A 25,316-nucleotide genomic window follows, 5' to 3' on the forward strand; every position below is an offset into this window, starting at 1 on the left:
CTGGAAATAAAGTCATATTTAAAAGGAATTCTAATGACTAATTAGTATGTAACCAGACTGATATCTACATTAGTAGGTCAATGTCTACAACTATGAGTTAACGTTGAGCGACATCTAGCCGCCAAAAAAGGAATTTCCTTACCTCGGTATGGATATGGTCCACATTTAGTTCACGTAATATCAAATGTACTGATTCGACTGATTTGTAATAAACTAATAAAAGATTAACAACTTCATTATTACAATAAAGTCAATAATTAATTTCTTCTCCAAAATGCCACTCGAGAATATGGTAAATCTGACAAAGAAGTTCCCAAAATCGGGGATAGATGCCACATTTCACAAAATTTTTTTATGTCGAGTTACTAGTAGAATAGTCTGTGGTATGTTATTAATTATCTCAGTTTTTTTGTTACTTAACTTCATGCCATTTGACCATACCAGTATTCAAAATATTTCCTCTAAACTTTCGTCACGTCACAAATCCACAGCACCATTGAGCTTCTATTAACTCTGTTCAAGGCTTCTACATAATTATATTTATAATTTTTAATTTAATAATTTTGGTACAATAATACACCGAATGTATTTTATTCAATTACGTAACTCATAACCTCCAAAACTTCAAACTGGAATATCTTTAATTCCTGACTTCTGAGAGTAGTACACCCAAAACGAAATTGGTTCAGGAATTTCAACCCTATATTTTCACATATTTTTCCTAAACAGACGCATAAAAATTATGTCAAATTTATATGGGCGTTTGCCAATGTCCTCTCAGATATACCACTAAATAAAAGATCTTTAAACGGACATTTTGCTTTTCTTTTGCGACTAATAGGTTCTATGGTGCATTTGTTTTAATGTTTGCACAATGGTAGTTTTTGTGATTCTTTGCTAATAATTTTTTTAAAGTTTTCTTGAGACATTACTTCGTTACTTCATAATATTACATATATTTGCATGCACTTGCAAAATTAGAAATACAAATCAGTATCGTCAATTAAAATAAGTGTTCGGTTTGACGTGAAATTAACGATGTAGTAATATAGTGAAAACACGTGAAATCATACTTGTTTTTTTTTTCAAAGTGACCCAAAAAAAAACACTAAAATCTTATTTTAAATAGTGCACTTGTAGTTTTATTGGTGTAGAATACAGTAGCCTTTTGTCAATTTTCTTTTCCTTGTATTCTTAAGAGGTTTAAATTGATGGCCTGCCAATTTAAATTGTGCTTTAGTTCTCAAGTTATTTGTATTGTGCTCTTTGAATATTGACTTAACAATGAATGTAAGTACTCCTCCATTGTGTGAATCCGGCTATCAAAGAGCACTGATGTCGACATTTTAACAACATCCAGAAAACCAACTCCAGAAAAACTTTTTATTGCTAGCGTTATGTAGTGTTTTATTTATAATACAAGAATAATAACGCACCCACCCATATCCCCACACTAGGGAAACCCTGTGTCGCGGGTGCCATGGACAAAAACATGGTCAACCACAAATTACACCCAAACTCACGAGAGAAATAAATGTAGGCTATACACATATTTCTTCCGGTCCGGGAATTTGACCTGGGACATCTGCGGGGCAGACCAGTATGGTAACCGTTCGGCCACAGAGGCAGTTAATATACTACGTAATGCATTTTCTTTTTTTCCTAATATAGAAATTAGCAATATGACTATAAATTAAGTTTAAATCATACTGACCTTCTACTTATGTCACTGCCTAGATAAACAGAAAGAGTATTTTCCGATTTCTTTTGTATCGTATCACATTATCGTCACTGCCTGTACTATTACTGGGAGGGGAGCCAGGAGTGCGGTAGCACAGGATATACGTAGTTTGGGTTCCTGTCTCCCATACCTAAGCTCGATTTTCGATCTAGGAAATGAAACGATTTTTTGTAATCTAAATCACATACTGTTTGTTTTTTTTTTCAAACAAACCAACGTTTCGGATCTTTTACACTGCCCTCGGAACGAAAAAAGGCACAACTGCTCAGTAAAGTACGCATAGTTGTACCTTTTTTTGTTACAACGGCAGTACAGGTCCCATGACCACAGCTGACTGACTGCCTATGTGAGATATATACACAACAAATATACGCGATTTAGGTCAGAAAATTATTTCATGTTTATGTTGTATTACAACTACATAAAACATGTTATGTTACATCAAAAAATAAACATATTAGATTGTTTACCCATATTTGATCGTTTATTCACAATTTTATACATGTTGGAAAATTTAACCTTATTATTATTATTATAAGTGCTCAGTAATACGAAAGAAAATTGTTAAATGCTTAACCAGCTATCTCTCGCTCCGTTATATAGATCCTGAAAGTTAAAGATTGTAAGTTAGATGTAAAACGCAGGATTACAGATTAGAAGTATAGTTGCTATTTCTCGTGGCTCTCCTTTTCCAACTTAGAGAAATCTGTATGAATATATGACTATAGAGTCCGTATTCATATTCATTTAATCATTGCATTGCATGGGTAACGTAACCAACCCTCCCTGTATGGCACCCCAATTTACGTTATACAAATTATATTTATCTTAAAATAACGATTTTTTCTTGTAAAGCTAAACATCTAAAAACATACAATTTATATTTTATTTATTTATGAACTTCGCACATGAAACCAAATGCTGTCGTAACTCAAAATTATGAAATTGAGAAACACGATTTGAAAATTAAAAAATACTAATGGATCGTATTGTGATAATTTTTATTTATGCATAATATTTAGTTATTAATTTATAATCGAGATTATATATTTATTGGTTTCATTCAGTAATTTTTTCAACCAAATCGTGTTTTCTCAATTTCACAATTTTGTGTTACGACAGTATTTGTTTTCATGTGCGTTTTATGTCTGTGTTTATTTAACACAATATCAAGTTTGTTATAAAACAATAGAAAATAGTAACTCTAATATTTGTGTATTTGGATGACAGCTTGTTGCGACAACTAAATAAAATTTCTATAAATATGAGAGCATATTTTATTCTTAAAGTAGGAAAATTCTTTTGAAACGTTTCGAAGCAGTAAGCATTGTCCGCGAAGGTCCAATCTATACCGATCTCGGAGCGGGTGGATATGGAGTTGAATGCGTCAAACACATATTTTCGTAGAAACGCGGAACAGTTCAATACGCGGATAATGTTTCCCTACCAATGACTGCGGTTTGTAAATTAAAGATTTGAGATTTATGTTACGGATGGCGATTGTGAAATACTTAGAATATTTTATAGTTCTTATTTTCATTCCTTATGTTCCTTACTTAAAGTCCTAACTTAGTAGCTAAATATGGTAACACACAAATTTAAGAATATGAAAACTTAGGTATTTTCCGTAAGTTAAGTTCGCATGCACATTTGTTCTGTTCACCGAGAAATCTTGAAAGTAGATTTTTAATTCTTATAATTTTGAAATATAAACGTCTTCTAAGTACTTCCATGAGCTCATTCAGTGCGGGCGCGATCTCTTGGCGTCTTCCCTTTCAATGCCGAAGCGCCTAAAACCGTCAGATCCACACGTCGAAGTTGCAAACAGATGCTAGATCAAGCACTGAATGGTATGGGCGGACCGAGCCAATAGATCTCTCGCGTGCTCCCCTCGACATAGGCGCCTGCACACGCAGCCACTGTGAACGCAACGAGCGTTTACGTACATTTGATTTAAACGCAACCGCGCCCGCAACTACTCTTAATAAGGCCTAAGGGCTCATTCAGAGTGCAGGCGCGGGCGCGGCAGTGGGTGTGGGCGCGCGGGTCTTGGCGTCTTCTCTTTTTTCAGTGCCGAAGCGACTAAAACCGTTAGATCCACAGGTCAAAGTTGCAAACAGACGCTAGGCACTAGAGCACTGTACGGGCGGACGTAGCCAATAGACCCGGGCGGCCAACACTCGCGAGCCCACCGCACAAGTGATCAATGATCCAATTTATGAGGATGAAAATGAAAACCACAGATTTTTTTTATGACTTGAAATTTATTTAATAAATGCGGATACTTTAAAAATATTTAGATTTGGAGTTTTTATAAACATAATTTATAAAACCTCCAATTTTTTTTATAATTATGCACAAAATTATTACTTTTGACAACTTCACATTAACTTTCAATTTGAGGTGTGTCAATAATTGTAAACCTTCGGGTGGAATATTGCTTTTAGACTCTAAAGGTAGGAGGGCGAATACTGGCAATTTGTGGATCCGTTGTCACTAGTACTACGTCTATGCTGATAAATAAATTATTAGAAAACGAAATTAGGCGACGAAATTTTGTTTATTATTAATTACATTTTTCGTTTTCCTAAGAGATGTGGCTTCATTTCAGCAGTTAAACATAATTTTGTTCACTTTTGGATTGAATTTCATGAGCTAATCGCCTTCGCTTAGTTTTGTCGTAAACTTTCAAAAAAGGTTTTGAAGGGCGCACGCTTTATTCGGGTAAAATTTTGATACTGAAGATAATTCTAGGCAATATCCGAAATAATCAAAGTATCGTCCTGATTTTAACCAATTTCTTGAAGCAGAAATGCAAAACGCGTTAATAACAATCTATGTTGCTGTTTTATCTTTGTCTGTACAGTCAGATATTCCAATGACCTCTAAAATATGCCAAAATAGTACGTCTTTTATTTTCTTTGAACAGGGTTTGAATGACTTCAATGGTTTTATAAAAAGAAATCAGTTTTGATTTTTGACTGAAGGGGTTTCCTAAAAAAAAAAAAATTTAAGTTTCCGCACTTGCAAAAGCTATATATTGGATCAAAAAATTTAATGTTTCGAAATGTATTTCAAAACGTAGGAGAAGTTAAGTCTCAAATTAAGAGTGATTTTTACCTATCTCTATTCAAGATTTTTTTCGCAATGTTATTAAACAGGTCACGAACGAAAGCATCACACAATTGTAGTTAATACGCAGTTTTTTTTTGTATACCAAAACTTAATAGAACTTTGAAATGAACAATATTTTCTTGCACTCCAGCGACTGACGTAAACAAACCGATTGCATATTGAGTTCTTAGGTTTTCGCGATTGCTACACATAGGAAATGAGTCTATTTTTCCGGATTTAAATCGCGTATATATTTTTTTTAAACAAACCGACGTTTCGGGCCCTCTTTACAGGTCAACCGTGACCATGGGACCTGTAAAGGGCCCGAAACGTCGGTTTGTTTGAAAAAACAAATATACGCGATTTAAATCCCGAAAAATAGTTTCATTTCCGATTGCATATTGTGACATTGATAGACTACTTTGTCAATTAGTAACCTAATAAATACTTACTCTTAAAAAAGATATTGCAGTACCGGAGGCACTAGGTAAGTCATACGTTTAATTGTGTGCTTATTTTTAAACACTACCACTGATGTATAAAATATTTTCGTCCCCCTAAATCGCCATTTTTGTTCACTGTGCGTCACGCCCACGCCCATCTCGACACAGGCGGCGCGCCGGTGCGCGATGTCACTGTTTTTGTTCATTTGATTTACACGCACCCGCGCCGATCTGAATAAGGCCTGGTTACATAGAAGCTATCAATTTAAAAATAATTGCAATGTTCACTCATATCAAAAAGATGGTTACTTCATTAACGCTCTCTCTTTAGAATATCATAGAATGGAAATAGTTCATGGCAAACATTGTTTTTAAATTTAAATATTGAGAATTTTATTATTAGTAGATTTAAGCTTAGGCCACACAGAGGCGGTACAGCGGGAAAGGCGCACACTGAGGCCCGCCCATATAAAGTAATGCTGAAAACTAAATTTTCAAAATGTGGATATTTGAAAATATAATTAGCATAGTCGTAATAAAGTATCACATCACGCGTAAAAATACTGAGTCGCTGACTACTGTCAGTTGTTAAGTGCATCAGTTTAAAGTTTGCTCGTTACGCTAAATATTTATTCAGTAACGTACGTGAGTTTATGGGCAATCTTTAGACACTTTATTTCTTAAGTTTGATATTAAAATCTACCTAGCAAGGTATGTTGACTCTCCTAACATTTCTATTATTTTGTAAGTTTATCGGTATCTGATATACGGCTAATAACTTTGTAGTAAGTAAACTCGTAAGTGTTACGCTAGTAGAGAGCAAACTTTGAGCTGATGCACTTCACAACTGACAGTCAGCGACTGAGTATTTTTTCGCGTGATGTGATACTTTATTACGCTAGTATAATGTATATTTTTAAATACTAACACTTTGAAATTGGTGTTTTGAGCACTACCTTGTATGGATTCGCCCCAGTGTGAAGCGGTCCGAGGGCGGACCCTGCAGTATATTAATGCGTACCCGGGCGTGCCGCACAGCAGTCCCTAGAGTAGTTCGCGGCGGAATAGCCGCCCGAAGGCGGCCAGTTTGCCACCAATAGCGGCCACATTTCATTTCCAACACAGGTCTTAAAGAATAAACCATATCACTTTTCTCATAAAACCATATCACATGTTTTGAGCATTACCCGTAATGCTCAAGACATTTTTCTGTTTTAATTGGCGTTACGTTACGTGATGCTTTCACAAAAAGAAATTAGTCGTATTCGTATTGGAACTTAGTAGAACCACACTCGAGAGGTGTAAAAAAAAACCAACGTCAAAACCCGGCAAAGCCCCGCTCCCGGACTGCGCCCGCAGCTACCGCTCTGTGTGGACGTTTGCATAGAACTCAATGTAATACGACTGAGTGTGAGTCGAGTGAGAGCCGCACCCGCCCCGCATTCGCCCCGGATCGGCTCCACAACCGGGCAGCCTGATTGTTATAGAGCGTTCGGCCCCGCACCGACTCGCGCGGCCGCCGTGCAAACGCACGGCTATTCGAGCACGGATTCGAGCACCTCCTACCTATCTCTAATAGCCTCAGTGATAGAAGACTTTGAAATTTGTATGGCGGCCATCTTGTTTATTTGAATGTCTAACATTTTTTACTTCCAGCGGAAATTGACCAGTACCTCATAAAAGTGCACAAATATCCCCCCATGTATTACAGTTTTTGCAGGCCGTTGATCACTCGTTTACACTTTTCCACATTCAGGCCTTCTGATATTTGATTATTTGTTTTGGAGCCTATACGCGTACAACGTTATAAATTTTTTTTTGAAGTATGCGGTCTATTTCTATCAGTTGTAGCTTTATATATGTAATAACTAGATAGCGCGCGTTGCGCCGGACCGCTAAAGAGGCCCGCGAGGGCTTTCTTTGAGACTTATGTGACAGGTTGGGAGTTTGACTTCATATTTCAGTAGAGGATCCCCTTTGGTTGAGTTTGGATGGGAGGGAGCAGGGTTATTGACTGCTCCAGTTTAGTTGCATGTAGAGGTAGTTGGTATCTCGCGAAGTTGTATCCTTAAATGTCTCAGAACAAACCAGTCGTATATCATTGACAGCTACGAAGATTCAGAATAGTCAATTTCGTATGGCGGCCATCTTAAATTCGTTATATCAGAACACTTTCGGTTCTGGTAGAACCTGACCAAGATACTTGACAACTTTTATTTGAGAGCCATGTGCCCATCTCCGATACTTTAGCGAACAACCTCTGTCCCACCCGATACGGAGCACTATTGCAAGATATCCGAATTTTCTCGTACTCACTGAACCCTTCCGGACACTATTCCTGTAAATCATTTTAAATGATTCTCTGTTCCTTCTGGGAGAAGTATTACCTAAATGTCAGTGGTAATCGTGCTACTTACATAATTATAGTATGTTGCACGTTGCGCTAGGCCGCTAAAGCAGCCCGCGAAGACTGTGTGTTATACTTATAACTGTTTGCTAGTTGCAGTTTCTATCTGGGGTGTGAGAGACCAGAGTAATTGGTATGATCGCGTCAAGCAATTCTTAAATTTCTCAGAGACCTCATCTTCTGTATATAATTGATAGCTGCAGAGATACAGCAAACCCAGGTTTTGTATAGCAGCCATCTTAGATTCGCCATATAGGATTTTTTTTACTACCGATAGAACCTGACCAAGGTCTTTGACAATTTTTATTTGAAGGCCATGTACCCATTTCTGGCGCTTTGATCGAGTAGCTTCTGTCCTACTTGATGCGTAGCAATATTACAAGATTTTTTTTCGATCATTATTCCCGTTGCTCATTTTAAACGATCTCTATTCCTTTAGGAAGAACAATTACCTAAATATCTACATCAGTCAGTAGTAATCGGGCTACCCACGTATAGTATGTTGTGCGTTGCGCTGGGCAGGCTTGTTACAGTTTGCTGCTTGTAGTGTTTGTTTCAGAAATATATGTTTGTTAAATTTATTTGGCTGTGATAGTCACGTAGTTGGTATGATCGCGTCAAGTCGTATCCTTAAATGCTTCAGAAGAAACTACTCATATATCATCAATAATTGCGAAGATTCAGTAGTAATTTTTTATGGCGGCCATCTTGGATTCGCCATGTTGGAAAATTTTTAGTTCCGGTAGAACCTGATCAGGGTCCTTGACAATTTTTGTTTGAAACCCACTTTCCGAAGATTACGGTACCTTTTGATACTCCCCAAGCCCATTAGACCGTTATTTCCCTACATCGTTTTTACCCTCTTTTTTTACCTTCTGGGAGAAAAATGACGCCATAAGGCAAAAAATTCACATGTATGGCGGCCATCTTGAAAAATGGCGGAATCAAAATTTCAATCGCATATTCGTATTGTGGGCCCCCATTTTGAGTCGGCCATCTTGAAAAAATTTTGTCACTGGCAGTTGGCCCCCGCCGCCCTCTATATATATACATTTGGTCGAGCACTCCCCGCCCATCTCCAATACTTGCCGAGCTATAAGAAACTGCCCAAGATGGCGGTCAATTTTAGTTCCACGACCCTTCCGGTAGGTATTATACTTTGGCCGCGCAACTGGGTATCTACCGGATGCGGTCCACTTTTCGAAGGTTTCGGATTTTTCTGGCACTCACCGGACCCATCCGACCACTCCCGTAGATTATTTTTACCCACCGCGACTCTCTCTGGGAACAATTATCTAAATGACTACATCTGTCAGTCAGTCAGTCAATCAGTGATTCAGTCAGTCATTCAGTCAGTCAGTCAGTCAGTCGGTCAGTCACTCAGTCAGTCAGTAATCGAGCTTTATAGAGTATAATAATGGTATTAGTATACCTTAATGCCTAATAGTTGTAATAGTAGTAGCTCCAATTAAGTGATTGGCCGTCAGACAGCGCCTGGAGAATTATGACGAGACCTTCCAATAATAGTTACGAAAAGGAAAGTTAGACCCCGTCGCGACATCTGGTTTTCTTTTGATAGTCCATACCAACCATTTATTTTATTTGTAATTCACGTTTGGTTTTCATTATAAAAGTAAATAAGTTTATATTTATTAACTGATACTACTCCTTGATAAATACTTTAAGATTGATATCACTTGTGATTGTTACAGAAAATCGGTCGGGAGTGCCAGTCGTACCCTTATACGTGTATTGAAGCCAAGAAGCCGCAGAACAAGCAGCTGAATCGTTACCGCGATGTTAACCCCTATGATCGCAGCCGCATTGTCCTGGAGCGAGGGGACTGTGACTACATTAACGCGAACCTTGTTAAGGTAAGTCGAGATTTATGTTTCAGTCACTGTTCTTCGGGAATTTAACATATTGAAGAAAAGGTACATTGTTATTAGAGTAGGCAATAGAGGATTAATTAAATTTGGATTGCTTACACGATACCAGCGGCGATGACTCCATAAAACACGATACCCATCAGCTTGCTTTAGTAAATTGGTTAATCGAGGTGTATATACAGGCTGTCTATTAACTCGACATCGAGCCGGGACGGGCATGTCAAGAAGGTCATGGCCTACAAAAAAGCCCATGGTACTATGGTAATATTTTTACTGAACTCAAACATAATTGTCTTTTTGTATCCATGTTTTTCTTTTTATTATCTTAAATAAATCTGCTTTTTAATGACTTAAATTTTAAATTAAATTCCTCACTAAAGGTTATTTTAAAAATATCAAGAAGTATGAAAAAAGATACCAATTTTTGCTTATAATTGTTGTTTATGTAAATATGAAAATGTATGACACCGCATCTGCACTTTCGTCCTGTTGCCTTCGTACAGCTACACCGAAGTGCATAGGAGCAACATCGTGCTGGTAGACTAACTGTTCTTCTGGTTCTTCATCTCCTAGTGCTCCTAGTTCATGGTGGTAGTCCAAATGACGCAAGTACACTGCAGCAGTTACTTTGGAAGGCAGTTCGTGTGGGCCAATCAGTCGAGAAGCTGTGAAGCCGGCCAAATTTACGCTAAATTCTTCTTGGACATAAGTTCCGATTCAACCACACAAATTGGTTTACTGAATCACGTCACAATTACAGTTTAAGAGATAAATCCGCGCAGGTACACACAATGGTCAGTCGGGTGACCACGCGCGGGAACTGCAGCTAGATCGGACCAGTTTGCTGTGATTGGAGAGCGAGGGAGAGGCTCCGTACAGTACCCACAGGTACTGTACGCGCATGCGCAACTGGTCCGGCCTACTACCTACGTTTGTTGCGAAATGAAGCAAATCTTAATGGTCGATCGGACCGGCTTGGTGCCGGACCTGAAGGTTCCAACAATTTTTAAAATAAGTATGTGATGCGCGAATTTTGAATACATTCGAAACGATATAAGATGGATGAATTTTGTTCTCATCTCATCACACCATCTCAGACATTGAAATCATAAAAAAATAGGTTTTTAAAAATTTTGTCAAATATCCTGTTTATTGCTGTAATGTCGCCCAGTTCGATGAAATTTTAAATAAAACTATAACCATAGTAGATATGTACGTTTTTTTTAGTAATTAGATGAATAAGTAGACAAGTTTTTACAATCAAGTGCAGATGCGGTGTCATACATTTTCAATTTTATTAACACACCCATTCAAGTAAATAAAAATAATTTCGTTTTTCATACTTTTTGATATTTTAAAAATAATTTTAAGTCAGGAATTTCATTTAATACTTAGCTCATTAAAAAGCAGGTTGATTTAAGATAATAAAAAGAAAAAGGAAGATTAGAAAAAGACAATTGTATATAAGTACAGTCGCGTCCAAAGGCGTAAAAACGTAAAAATTTTAATGTGTATAAAATCTTTAATTAAAAAAATCAGTAGGAATATTACTTATTTTTTTGGATGGATGGCTTTTTTGGATGTAGGCCATCGACATCCCCGTCCCGTCTTGACGTCGACTTAATAGACATCAGTTTACGTGTAATGAGCTATTCGCTATGCGTTCTTTCCTATTTAATTTTTGACAACTCGAATTCTAATCAATTTGTGGAGTCGTACTGCGTTTCCGATTCGATTTTGTTATAACAATCGATTTTATTTATGAAGTAGTTTAAATCGTGAATGTGAGTGGGTTCAAAAAAAAAAGATAATGTCTGATTGGGATCGTGATGTTGCGTTTGACAATTTGTGTACTCAAGAATTAATAATTAATGTTATTGAGGATTGAAGTGATGATTTCCGTTCATATGGAGAAGAATCTGACGATTTGTTATAATAAACATTAAAAATTTATTATAATTATTTATAATTTCTTTAATTTCATTATAATTTATTAGACAGGTACCAAAATTAATCAACTTGAATAATTGTTGTTACATAATCTGTTGGCTCGAGCAATATCAAAGCTAAAGAGCCCGTCGCTTCACTAAAACGAAAAAATAAAAGAGACCAGGAATTATTGAATTTTTCGTCTATGGTTGTATATCAATAATTACGGAACTTCGGAGGCATGCATATGTCAAAAGTTAAATACATGGTTTGACGGAGTATAATTACATTTCGACTGAAAATTGGCCCTTTTACGTTGTAACTGCATAGAGAGGAATAAAATATTTGTATTGTAAGGTGTAATATTTTTTGTTTATTGTTATTTTTTTTTATTGTTTTATATTGATAATATTTACCTTAAAATTGATTGTACACGATCACATTTATTTTTGTGAAGTTACTCCACTAGTTTGTATATATAATTATCAATTTTTCTTTGTGTTCAATCTTTGTATTAATATTTATAATATTTACCTTATTATCCGGCGGGAATGTAACTTCTATCTGTGATATTAATTTAATAAGCCCATGGCGGTTGGTAGCTGTGATGGCCGGCTAGATAGCGCGATGAATGATCCATTTTAGAAAGGTAATTGTGAATTCATCGAGGCGGAAATCGAACAAAATTGATTTTGTAATGAGCTCTCGTAAGAAAATTCATTAAAATAGTTGTAGTTTTTATTAATTTATTGTTTTTAAAATTAGTAACACGAATTATACCTCAACAACAATGAATATTTGTTATCTGACCAATGAGGGTGGACATTCTGAATAAATTTTTATTTCTTAACTAATTTCACTATTTTAAATAATGGTGGACGGAATCTGTGGAAGGGTCGAATCAGACGGCAAGACTGGGCACTTGGTTGCTAATAGCTGTGGTGCCGGCTTTCCGAGATTGCGATAGTCAAAGTAAGAGGTTACGATTTCATATACGTATATTAGAGGCGGGCTTCATCTAGCTTTCAATTGGAAGGGACTCTGGGGTATTCATTGTCTCTATTATTTGCACCTTCATATTTACAATTGACTTTTTTTTCAAAATTTATTTTGGAAATCAGAAATATGAATTCAACTCACTATTAATAGTTTAATAACGTTCATAAGTAGTGTTATTTACTTGTATTACTGAACTGTTCCGCATTATTTTATATGGTCTGTATTTTTCACGTAACTACAGTATCGATCAGTTACAATGTCCACTTCATAGTTATGTCATACAAATTTGTCATCAATACAAACGTCAAGCCAGTTTAAACACCTACTATGACGAGTATAAACGTCATTATAAATTAATAATTATATCCCCGACAATTTCGTATACTATGAGTACCAGAGTAACGAAAATAACTTCAGTGGCAATACCCGGAATACTCAGACTAGAGCTAATTTAGAAAAGCTGGTTTCCTAAACTGATATTTCCTGCAAGCTTCATAGCTATAACCGCTTGTCCGTCGATATGGTTGTTAGAATTTTACTTTTGCATTAAAAGAACCTAATATTGAATTTCCTGTCAGAGATACGAATATCAGAGAACTTATGAACTACTACTGCTTTTTGAAGGTTTTATTCACAGACATATATCTATATAGACGCCGCAAGTGTACGTACTTCGCGTGCCCAAAGTAAGTGAAGTTCACTTACTTGCCGCTGCACACACACTTCAGAACGCGCTCGGCCGTTACCGTAGATAAACACCAGTCGAAAACGCGAAAAATGCATAATTGTGCCATTATAAACTGCAAAAGCACCTTAACTGTGGGTAAACGGGTAAACAGGGACGTTTCCTTCCATGGACAAGTGATTTTATAATCAGAAGATTATTTTGGTTTTGCATTAATTTCGAGGAAACAAATATGCAACCCAGTGTATGCCTCATGATTTGTATATTTATACAAACAATAGATATTTGTGATCCTTTGTTAATACGCCATGAATGTCGACCGAACGCACTTTTGCATAATGCATTCAGTTTCTGTGGTACGAGCGCTTGTACATTTTTTGGGCAAAATTTAACATTATTCGTTAGGCAACACTGTTCTCGATTCTGATCGATTTTGAAAACAAAGGGACGAAATTTATTATGACCTTAGCAATATTATAAAAATATTCTATAATACGTTTGTTATAACGTTTAGTAACGTTTCGATTTTTTTTTTTAGTTTTGTAGTATATATTATCAGTAGTATCTGTAATTTCGATAATTTTTGCAGCACGTTGCCTCGAATGTCCGAATATAGTGAGACAATAATTAAATAATAATAAATAAATAAATAACGCACACACTCAACATAGCCCCGCACTAGGGAAACCCTGTGTCGCGGGTGCCATGGACACACATATAGACAACCACAAATTACACCCAAACTCACGAGAGAAATAATTGTAGGCCATACAACTATTTCTCCCGGCCCGGGAATCGAACCTGGGACCTCTGCGTGGCAGTCCGGCATGGTAACCGTTCGGCCACGGAGGCAGTTAAAATAATTACATATTAATTATTACTATTATTTAATTATTACGAATAATACAAAAAAATATATAATGCAAAGAATTAACAGTGCGCTGTCTTTATAAAAACCTGGAGTTGGTCATACGTATGAGATCGTTGCTTTCGAGGACGAAGGTGGTCTAGTTTATAAAAAATTTTAAATTTTAAATTTTGTCAGCAGTAACATTTTCATTTGTCTTGCCATTCATCAATTTGATCAATTACCAACAGAAAACCATCTAGTAAAATTAATTAAGACAGTCGCAAGTTCATATATTGAGGTGCGTTTTCATTATTTAAGTTGTTCGATAAGATCTTGTATTACAAAGACAGTTATATAATAAGCCTGATATTATTTCAAGGACAATAATTGTAATAATTGAAGTTGATTAAAAATTAAAGTTTAAATTTTTAAGTAATCAAAATTTTTTTTAAGCAACTCTTAATAACGGACATAACTATATTGTTTTGGTATTTTTCTACTATATTAATATTTCACGACTACCTGTAATCAACGAATACTTGAATCGATTAATTGAATGGAATAGGTACGTGTATTCCGTTCAATCAATCGATTTAGCGCGGAAAGAGGTTTCCCATCACTAAATAGTTCTTGTGAAGTCATGGTGGATATACATAAAATGTCGCACGCTCGGTATTCATACAAATTGCTGTGCTTGCGGCGTCTATCTAGATATATGTCTGTGGTTTTATTACTAAGTTCAAACATTTTTTGTGCGTACGTATGCCGCTGCCCCAGAGCAAAACCTCATAAGTGCTTTGGACAAAATGTTAAAGGAGAGCCCATAAAAACACACAAATCAAGGTTACCTTTGAAGAATTTTCCTTTTAATGTAAAAAAAGGAACAGTATTGTGTAGTGAACGAATCAACGAATGTACTGATGTCACAAAAATCATTGCCCCTTACTAACTTTCAATATTTATGTGTGTATGTGTGTGTGTGTGTGTGTGTGTGTGCACGTTATACGTAAAGTTACTGTAACAGCCAAAATAACAACACAGTATGAGCGTTTGTTAGGTATTTGGTGTAGTTATGCACACAAAAAAATTTGAATAAAATATGATTTTATTTGACTAATTAAATTACTAAAACGACTAAGATTTTCAGTATCAGTAAAGTTACTATCCCCTATCCTATTATATACGGGACTATAAATACCTTACACTTTAAAAAAATATCTTTTATGTGCTCGAAGTGGAACCCATTGTTTTCCATACACAGATTAGTCTTGAAAGTTGTGGTCGATGCTAATACGTAGGCCACACTTAAAGTTTTGCACTCCTGGCGACTCATTAATATCCGAAATTCAAATGTTACGTTTACAAAAAATATAGAATTGTATCTATCGAATGCAATATTTTTTGGCGGGAAATTGCTTGTCATTTTTTAATTCGACCAGTTGAAATACGTTTGTACTGAAAATTTATTTATCGCGTAAAGATTTTAGAGGGATGATTTTTATAATTTTAAAAGTTCTATTTCTCCACAATGCAAATGCTTTTGGGCTTGAAGCACATTTAAGCACTGTCAGGCGATGGTACGCTGAATTTAATCGTAGTCGTGTTTTTCTCCATGATGAGATTCGTGAAGGACGTCTGTCAACTGCAGTAAATAATGAAAACGTGGCTAATGTCAAGCGATTCATTGAAGAAAATCGGCGTATCACCTACGACGAGATTCGTCGACAATTAGGTATCGATGTGAGCCAAATTAAAATAATTTGCACAAACATTTGCAAGTCAGGAAACTTTGTAGTTCCCATTCACGGTCCAGTGAATGGGTCTTGAAAGGTGACAACAGGCCAACAAAATGGCAACAAGCCAGAAGCGTAAGCAAAAAGATGATAGCGAGTTTTTTCTCTATAACGGGTCATGTTTGCTCTGTAGCCTTAGAACAACAAACAACAGTGAATGCTGAATGGTAAACCAACGGTTGTCTGTCGAATGTTCTCGAAAAAATTCACGAGAGGCGACCGAGAAGTCTCATTCTCTTGCACCACGATAATGCTTCTTCTCACACGGCGAACAAAACAAAAGCATTTTTGTGTACCGAAAAGGTGTAGCTCATGACCCATCCTGCACACACCCCAGACCTAGCACCATGTGACTTCTTTCTTTTCCCGAAAATCAAAGATTTGACAATTCTGGACCCACAGAGAATATTTTGAAAAGCAATAAACATATTAATTTCAACATTTATAAATATTTACTTATGAGTTGTGCAAAATTTTCAGTGTGGCCCTCGTAATAGCATACTGTACCTTAAGCCTTAACTCTTCTACAGTCTATTAAGACTTTATGTACATAAACGTTTTACATGGCAACGTAAAAAATATCCTGGGCCTTATGATTAGTCTTTTGAAAGTTGTGGTGGATGCTAATAATAGCATTCTGTACCTCAAACCCTAACTCTTCTACAGTCTCATAAGACTTTATGTACATAAACGTTTTACATGACACCATAAAAAAATATCCTCAGGCTTATGATTAATCTTTTGAAAGTTGTAGTGGATGCTAATAATACAAATACATAGCTCCATTATTTTGCTACAATAATTATTAATGATGCCTATAATAATAGGATTAGTCGATTAGTAATAGACGGGTTTATTTATCGCGCTGAAGTTTGTTTTTGTCTGCAGCCAGCCTTCATTAATCCTACAGCCTCAACGCAAAACACGTGTTCGACTTTGTGGTCATTCGTTTTATTTGTCATTGCTGGACAGCGATTTTTGCACTGTGTCAGATTAAAAAAAATCTATCGTCTTTATGTTAACTAAAAATTATTTTAAACGTAATGAAAAAGATTTATTGTTTTGTAGGAATAAAATGAAAATGTGTGTTTTTCAGAGGAATATTTTTGCAATAGGGTATGTATTCTATATTTGTACACCACGTTTTACTCACAAACAGGCAGGGCAGGTTTTGGACAGGCGTGTAGCTTATCATCAGGTGCACGACTTGTTCGGTCCGACATTTGATGTTATAAAGAAAAGGAAGTTTCTTGCATAATCAGCCCTACAATCGACGGCAGTAAACTGTTATGGGTACTGGTGAACACTTTGCCAGTAGCATTTATACCAAAATCGTAGTAATTCGATGTCTATCCAATTGTAAAGATTTTGTATGTATGACATTCAATTGGTGTATTTTCCAATAGGTTTAGTATTTATGAACTTATTCAATACCGGTAATCGTCAGGGCGGCTTATTTTGAATTTTGTTGTCTTATCTACAAATATTGTATGATTCATGCCGTTTTGACAGATTACGTCCTTATTACTAACTGTTAAAAGGGGTTCCAAAAAACAGCGAAGTCGTGTAAATATTAGAACAATTAGGAATCAGTAGTTCTATGGTGATAAATGAAGCACTGCATCGACCGGGAGCATCGCACGGTGCGTGTTGCGAACTGCACTCTCCCCCGCACTGCCCGACCTCGACGCCATGTTATCACCGCACGATAACCAATTCCATGTAGTACGCGCGATCAATTAAAAGTTCTATAATCGAGAAATTTGATGTTACGTCGGAATATACCGGTTTTTGAGATTATGTAGTGTGTTATAGTACCTATCATAATTAATGAACTATATAAAATTTAGCGAGACAATTTTCTGCCGAATGCAAACAGATAAGAACCATTCACCTATGTTCCTAGAAGATGTTTTGCTTTGTATGCAACTTGTTGAAAATGTGGATGACGTAACTCCGAGGAAAATCACGTATGCCGCTATTTTCATTGCGCACTTTGCACTGCGGGTCCAAAAGTTTTGACACTTAATGTATTTCCGGTACTCGACTGAGTACCGGAAATACATTCACTTGTCGAACATGGCATCGGGAGCGGGTGAGGTAAAAGCATATCGACAACTTTTGTGTCCTGAGAAAACCTGTACAGTTGAAGAACCCAAACCTAAAGGACAATATCAATCGTACAAAATTGGTGTAGCTATATGAGAAATATCTGTCTGCCGAAATCTGGCCTGAAAATGCGCTAGTGAAGGTTATTTCGGAAACCGCAAAACAATGGCAACGTCTCAGGTCACTCAGAACGTCATACATAAACGGAGGCCTATGCTAACTATGTATGGCCATTGCATACTAGAATGTCAGAGACCTCAACTCTAAGCTTAACAACTTCAGACAAAATCTGTCTGTTGAATGCGACGTAGTGCCGGTGACTGAGACCTTCCTTACTGAAGCTGTCGACGACGCTCAGCTAACGTGTGGAGAGTGGAGCGTGCTACACCGGGACCGAGCCACTGGTGCGAGGTGCGCGGTGTGTTTCTGGCAGCCCGACCTGGACTCGAGCTGCGGCGCCGTCGTGACTTGGAATTTTCAACCGGGAGCATTTATGGGTCTCTTTCGCCATTGATCGTATCACTTGCTATTTGTGCGTAGTGTACATTCCCCGTCGTGTTTCAGATGACATCTATATGCAATGGTTTCAGTCTGTCGAACTAGTGACAAAGACCCAAAGGGTTAGTGCTTGGGTTGGTGACTTAAATTTAAATCCATTTTATACATCAAATATTATTTTAAGTTATTATTGTTATTTCTTAACTTTATGTGGTTTAAAGGAGATGAAAATGAAGTGATGAATGCACCAGATGGTAGATGGTTAGACGTTGTGCTGGTGTCAGAGAATTGCGGATACTAAATTCTGACGTTGTGCTGGTGTCAGAGAATTGCGGATACTAAATTCTTTGAAATGGAAGATCCTGGAAGGACTGGTCCCAAGACGTGTATCATCCGCCGCCGAAGATATCGGTTTCTTTCGATTATAATATATTACGATTCTCCTCTGATCTAATTGATCCCAGTATAATATACACCTGCAGCAGGATTGGAATTTCGGCAAAGGTAATTATGGGCTTCTACAAGAGGTAATTACCGAAGTAAGCTGGCAAGAAGTGTTAGGTGCTACAGATGTTAATATTGCTGTGGAGAATTTTCATGACATCTTATACTGTATTTTTGACAGTTGTATACCGAAAAAGATCCGATCAGGAAAGCCTAGTAGATGCTATCCGATTTGGTTCACAGCAGATTTAAAACGCAAAAGCAATCTCCATCGACGGTGGAAGTCCACTAAAAGCAAAGTTATTTACGCTGCATTCGCCAAACTGAGGCCTGAAGTGAAAAAACAAATATCGTCCTCTTGTGATAGTTACCTTGATCGAATTCAAACCAGAGTAAAAGGCGAACCACGTTCTTTCTGGCAGCGCTTAGACAGTCTGAAGTCAAGACGCGGTTTCGTATCCCGCGTGGCTTTTGAAGGGAGACAGTTTGCCGGTAGTGAGGTTGCTAGTTGCTCTCATATTGAAAACGTCATTCATTTCAAACATTTGCATTTGCCCTAAAATGTCTTCGTAATCATACTGATATGCCGACTATGCTTACTGCTTATCACGCTTTCGTGGGATCGGTCCTGCGTTATGGTCTTCTGGTCTGGGGAAATGGCACAAACGTGAATAGAGTACTATTAGCACAAAAAAATTGTTTACGGGCCATGACTGGTAAATCACCTCTGGAATCTTGTAAACCTTTATTCAAGGAACTTAATTTATTGCCTCTGCCTGCCTTATATATTTATGAAGCCAGTATATTTGTTAAAAAAAATTGGCACTTATTCACCAAAAATATTGACATTAATCCTAGAAGTTTTAGAAATCCTAACAAATTAGTCTACTTTGATTTACCTCGTCTGGAAAAATATAGCTGTAACTGCATAGGCATGTGTATAAAAATTTATAATAAACTACCTAGAGATTTAATAAATTTACCAATTAGGGCTTTTCAAACTAAATTGCATGAATTTTTGAAGGATAAGGTATATTACACTGTTAGAGATTTTTTGATATAGTGTATAATGTGTATGTAGGTATAATGATTTTAAATATTAATGTTTAGATTTAAAAGTTGCGTGACGACCCATATTTGCATGCCACAATCTGTCTGGCTAAACATGTAGTACATAATTTTTCTATTGTTATCTTGACCACCATGTTTATTGCAAATAAATTGATTTGATTTGATTTAATTTGATTTGATTAGTGTGTTCTCAAGTTTCTTCTCTGGTGTATTCTTACCTGATGTTCCCCATCTGAACATTACGGGGGGCAACAGTCAAAATTGTAGTGCCAACTATGTTAATATTAAATTTATATCCATGGATGAAGTAGAGATGGCCATAAGAAGACTTAAACCTAATTGCTCGCTAAGGCCTAGACAACTTGCCACCATATATTGTGAAAGGGAGTAGGGAGCAGCTTGAAATTCCTTTTCGTTTTATATTTAATTTAGCAATCTCAACTAGAACATACCCGTACCGGTGGTGGAAGCTCAAAGTCGACTGACGCTGTCAATATAGATAATTATAGGCCTATAGCTGTTCTCTCCACTCTAGCTAAAGTTGTTCGAATCTCATAGACAACGATGTGCTACAAAACAAGCTGAGGCGTATTGGCTTCTCCCCTAAGATGGTTAAATTTTTCGCTAGCTATCTACGTAATCGGCAGCAGCATGTTCAGCATGAATGCTTCGTGTCGGCTCCATATAATACTCGATCCGGTGTCAGTCAGGGCTCAATATTGGGACCTCTCTTAATTTAATTTAATGATCAATGATCTGGAATTAGTTCTTAAGAACACTCGTTGTCTGCTTTATGCTGACGACCTCAAATTAGTATATGGTGTAGAGCAGAGTTCCAATGGAGTGTGAAGAACAAGCTCTTATTCAATCCAGCAAAATGTTTTGTCTGCATTTTCAGCTGTGCGCGTACTTCGTTACGTGTACAATATATACTTAGAACTGAGGCAATTAACTGTGTCTTTTCTATAAAGGATCTTGGTGTAGTCTTTGACTCGCGCCTCATAACCATGTCATGACACACGCTGCCGACTTTAGGGGACTGTACTTTGTAATCCGCAACGTCAGAGACTTTCACGATCCTGTAGCTATACAAATGATCTATAATGCTTTGAAGCACGCTTGTGGCTTCGTCTCTTGTGTGTCACCCGCATGAAGCTATGTATTCATTATTAATAGAAAAGTTCCAAAAAGATTTCCTTAGATTTTTGTACAAAAAAATGTGCGGCTACTATCCTTTTCTGTATCCGACGTAGTATATATGGGAATTCGTCAATATAGTTCTCTTGGGGTGGAACAACAACTTACTCACTCTCTATTTGTCAGCTCTTACGCGGTGAGTCGGATTGTCCTGAGCTTGTGGAGCAAATAGTAAGGCTATTTGTCCCAGACATCCCTAAAATAATTCTTAGAGTGCGACGTCGTGAACTATTCGCAAAGGCTTTTGCGCGTATAGTATCGCATAGGAAGTCGCCGCAGCTCCGTGCCCACACAATACTCAATGAACTCTTGGCATCAGCACCGGAGTGTGATCTGTTTGCGTGGCGATGGGCTGCTGTGCGTTGCAAATGCTTGAGGTTCTGTGAAATGATGGATGCTAGGGAATCAAGTGTATAATTACAATGTATTTGTTCATTTTATTTATTTTCATTTAATTTAATTAAATTTTTTTAAGTCTTTTTTATATGTTATTGTTATTATTTTTATAATTATCTTAGATTTCACGGTGCATTATAAATAAATAAAACATTATGTATTTATTTTTTACTAAGTATAGCCTCTTATGGCTCCTGTTGGACATTTTAAAATGAATGGTTTTTTCCATAGATATAGGAAAAAAGGGAAGATTTGGTATGGGGGCGTGGTTCTTGTCGCCTCGATATGATCAAAATGATCATATCGAGGAGCACGCCTACAAACATCGCCACAGTGACATGGCGATCGTTATACATACAAAATTTCTAGTAAAACGTCAAAATGCCAAGTTGTAGCGATACACCTTGTAAAAATTGGAGTGAAAACAAGAATTTTAAAACCAGGGAGATAACATTCCACCGGCTATTTGCGTTTTTAGTTACTATTTCTATTATTATTCAATGTTTTCTTTTTGTCTCCATAGAAATTTCTAGACTCAAATATAGTGATGTTCATTTACGAAGACTGATGTTTATCGACAATAAATTTTTACTGAAATGTTTGAATTTCTTACTATGATTTTTGTAATTAAAGTCCCTAAAATATCGAAGCGAAAAGCTTTCACGTTAAATTGATTTCTTTTTTTTCTTTTATTATAATTATTTATTTTTATTACTATTACTATCACTATTACTATTACTATTATTATTATTACTAAACATTTTATTTCCAGTAACTAACACAACTCATATTTCGGACAACCGTTTCAATTTCATGTCAATTTGTATGTTGCTGTTGCTTGAAGTAAAATGTATGTGTACTATTGTTTTAGATATTTAAATTCCATTATACTCGTAAATTAAACGTAGAGTATTTTTAATTTTTTCCAATGAGTTTTGAACTATATAAGATAAAGGAAGGTTGGATTCAAGCCGCAGGAAAATCGAAAGATTGGTTTCCTATTGCTATTTCTGACCTCGTTTAAATTTCCATAGCAATGCATGCATGCATTTAAAAAATAAATAAAACCAAATCGGCTTTTTTTTACATGTGCATGCAAAATAAATTAGAAACAATTATAGAAAATTACATAAATCCTTCATAAAAAAAACAACAATTTAATTTATTAAATGAGTTGATGGTTCGAGTTTACTCTTTACAGTGACAGCTTCACCAACCCGTGGTAACGTATAATGGAAAACTGACACTGGCGACAATCGCTATATTTTTTATATTATTCTTATAAAACTAACACTGGCCCAAGCCCGGTTGCCGCAATTAAGAAAATAATAATAATTTATATTAATGTATTAATTTAATAATACAATTTTCTAACTATCGATTAGGTCACATCCCTCGAGGAGTAGCGTCAGTTTAAGGTTAATAAGGTTAACAATTCACGGAGCGGTTTCCATCCGCGCCCGCCGGTGCTGCTAGACAGCGGTTTTATATTAATACTCACGACCCTGCAAGTTTATGCGGCTCCGTAGTTGCGAGCGCGAAACCGTTGCGATTGCGGAACGGACTGCGATGTTAGCGGGTGTTAATCGCAAGTCGCGCGGTTAATAGAGAACGCAACTCGCGTGCGCCTGAACCACATTGCCCCTGAACCGACAGCCAAAGTGCACGGGCGACGACGGCCGCCAAGCGCGCAGGTGATCGCGTCCTGCGCGGTTCTACTAGTACCCCGCCGCGACAACCGCGAGAAACCGTCACCACCTACAGACGTAAAACGCACCGTGAAATGTGCTACTAATTTCACATACTTAACTATTACATTCTACAGAAGCCGCGGTCCGGCGGCAGCCGCGGGTGTAAACCGCTCCGTGAGTTTTTAGTGTAACGAAAAATGAGTTTCAGCGCCATCTAGCGTGTAATAATAGTTGGCTATTATATACTAGTAGCATTTTTACTAAAACGCCACCTGATAGAGAACGGCTGAACCAGGATGAAAAAAAGACTGAAATATTTTAATATAACTCTTACTCAAGTGACTGTAAGTTTAATTTTGTTAAATTTTAAAATTGTGTTACTTCGTTTTCACGTTTTAGGCCATACCCAATCAAAATCTTTAAGTTATAGTAGTAGATAATAGAGCGTAAAGTTTGAATTGCACCCAATCTAAAAAGTGGCGACATCGGTACCCGATTTTACATAGCGTCATTACTTATCTACCCTTTTTATCCTATGTCTATGGCATTTTTCCCCCGCAAAAATCTGTTAGGTATAAATCGATAGATGCAATTATTACATACAAAATTGACGTGGATTGGTCACGGCCTAAACTTACGGGATTAATAGATGTCAGTCGGCAAACTCAAAGTTGTAATGTGTAACGTAATAATCGAATTAAAAAATTGGTGGTACTATACTTTATTAATATGAATAATTAAATTGTATTTTTTATATTAAAGTGAAATACCATTCGTAATTAGTTAAAACAGGCGCGACCTTATGATCTTAATTTTCAGCAATCATTTATTTAATTCCAAAACGGCAAAATCTCAAGAACACAAATTCTCATACAAATAAGTTACATAGGTTTCACGCAAAAAAACAAAAACAGAGATAATATAAGATCTGCAACGAACGCATAGAGAAATTCAGATCTGCTAACTAGTTCCGTAGCCGGTTTGGCGAAAAAGTAGCTGGTTCGAGACCAGCCGGATCAAAGGAATTTTTCTTTAGATCTATAATAAATTCTCATAGAGACAAATTTTTGTAAAACTGAAAGTACACAAGCTTTAGATGTTTTGATATCTTGAACTTGATATTTGAACTGTTATTTTTTAGACTACGTCAATCGTCGGATCCAATTTATTAATTAAAATTGAGTTGTGAAATAAGTTTGGAGATTTTCAAGTACTTTGGAGTTTAGGGCTTTCCCCTGTGTCGAAATTCGGTGATCGTAAAATGTTTATTATGTAATGAGTTGAATAATCTAATGACGTTCATTGAAATCGCTCTTTCCAAATCTTGTTCATGATTCATATACCGGGTGGAACGGAACGACCGACAAAGACGAAAATATCACTTTAAGAACCCAACATACATGAGTTTTATTTATTTTAAATGTAAAATCAGAGCAGTTGAAAATTGTTCCTCCAGATTGAAACCTTTCGCGATGCAACAACCCTAAGCGAATCTATGGTGTTAGTACATCTACTGCCCCACAGGCGGCGTTCGTCTCATTGGCACTCGCGGAAGAAATAAAAGTGAGAAGAATTGGTAATAACATTAAACTTACTTTAAATTATAATTCGTTTGTCCACGTCCCCTTTACTCCTGCAGACATTCCAGACACATTCCTGGGTCTGCCGGTTACACGCCGTGTGGTTTTCCACACATATACACTTTACTTGCTTAACACAAACACTATTTAACAACGGCACTAATCCAATAAGTTGCTGACACAACCCAAAAATTAATAAGTTAACGTTGTTTTATGTTGTAAACACGAGAAAAACATGAGACTACGAGTTACCATACAACCAGGCACTTTGAACTAAGAACTAACTTATGAATGAAAAAGCAGTGTTGCCAACTAGACTAAAGCAATTATCACTAAACAGAAGGTCTTTTAATTGGCCAGAACTTTATGGTTACAGTACAAAAGACTCCTGAATACTAAGATAAAAATAATATTAGGGGTTAAAGTATGAAATTGCCGTTTTATTGCAATAGGTTCTTTGAATTTTCATAGAATCTTCAT

General features: G+C 36.6%; 1 protein-coding gene across 6 annotated transcripts in view; it reads left to right on the forward strand.

Moving 5' to 3' along the window:
• Positions 1-25,316, forward strand: part of LOC113231250 (tyrosine-protein phosphatase non-receptor type 61F) — a 125,249-nt gene that overhangs the window by 2,194 nt on the left and 97,739 nt on the right. For all 6 annotated transcript variants that reach the window (XM_026465519.1, XM_026465603.1, XM_026465827.1 and 3 more), the window contains exon 2: positions 9,418-9,579. In XM_026465519.1, the coding sequence (XP_026321304.1) occupies positions 9,418-9,579 (162 nt within the window). The remainder of the gene's footprint in view (positions 1-9,417; positions 9,580-25,316) is intronic.

The sequence above is a fragment of the Hyposmocoma kahamanoa genome, unplaced genomic scaffold (assembly GCF_003589595.1).
Source record: "Hyposmocoma kahamanoa isolate Upper Pololo Valley unplaced genomic scaffold, ASM358959v1 100021, whole genome shotgun sequence".
NCBI lineage: Eukaryota > Metazoa > Arthropoda > Insecta > Lepidoptera > Cosmopterigidae > Hyposmocoma > Hyposmocoma kahamanoa.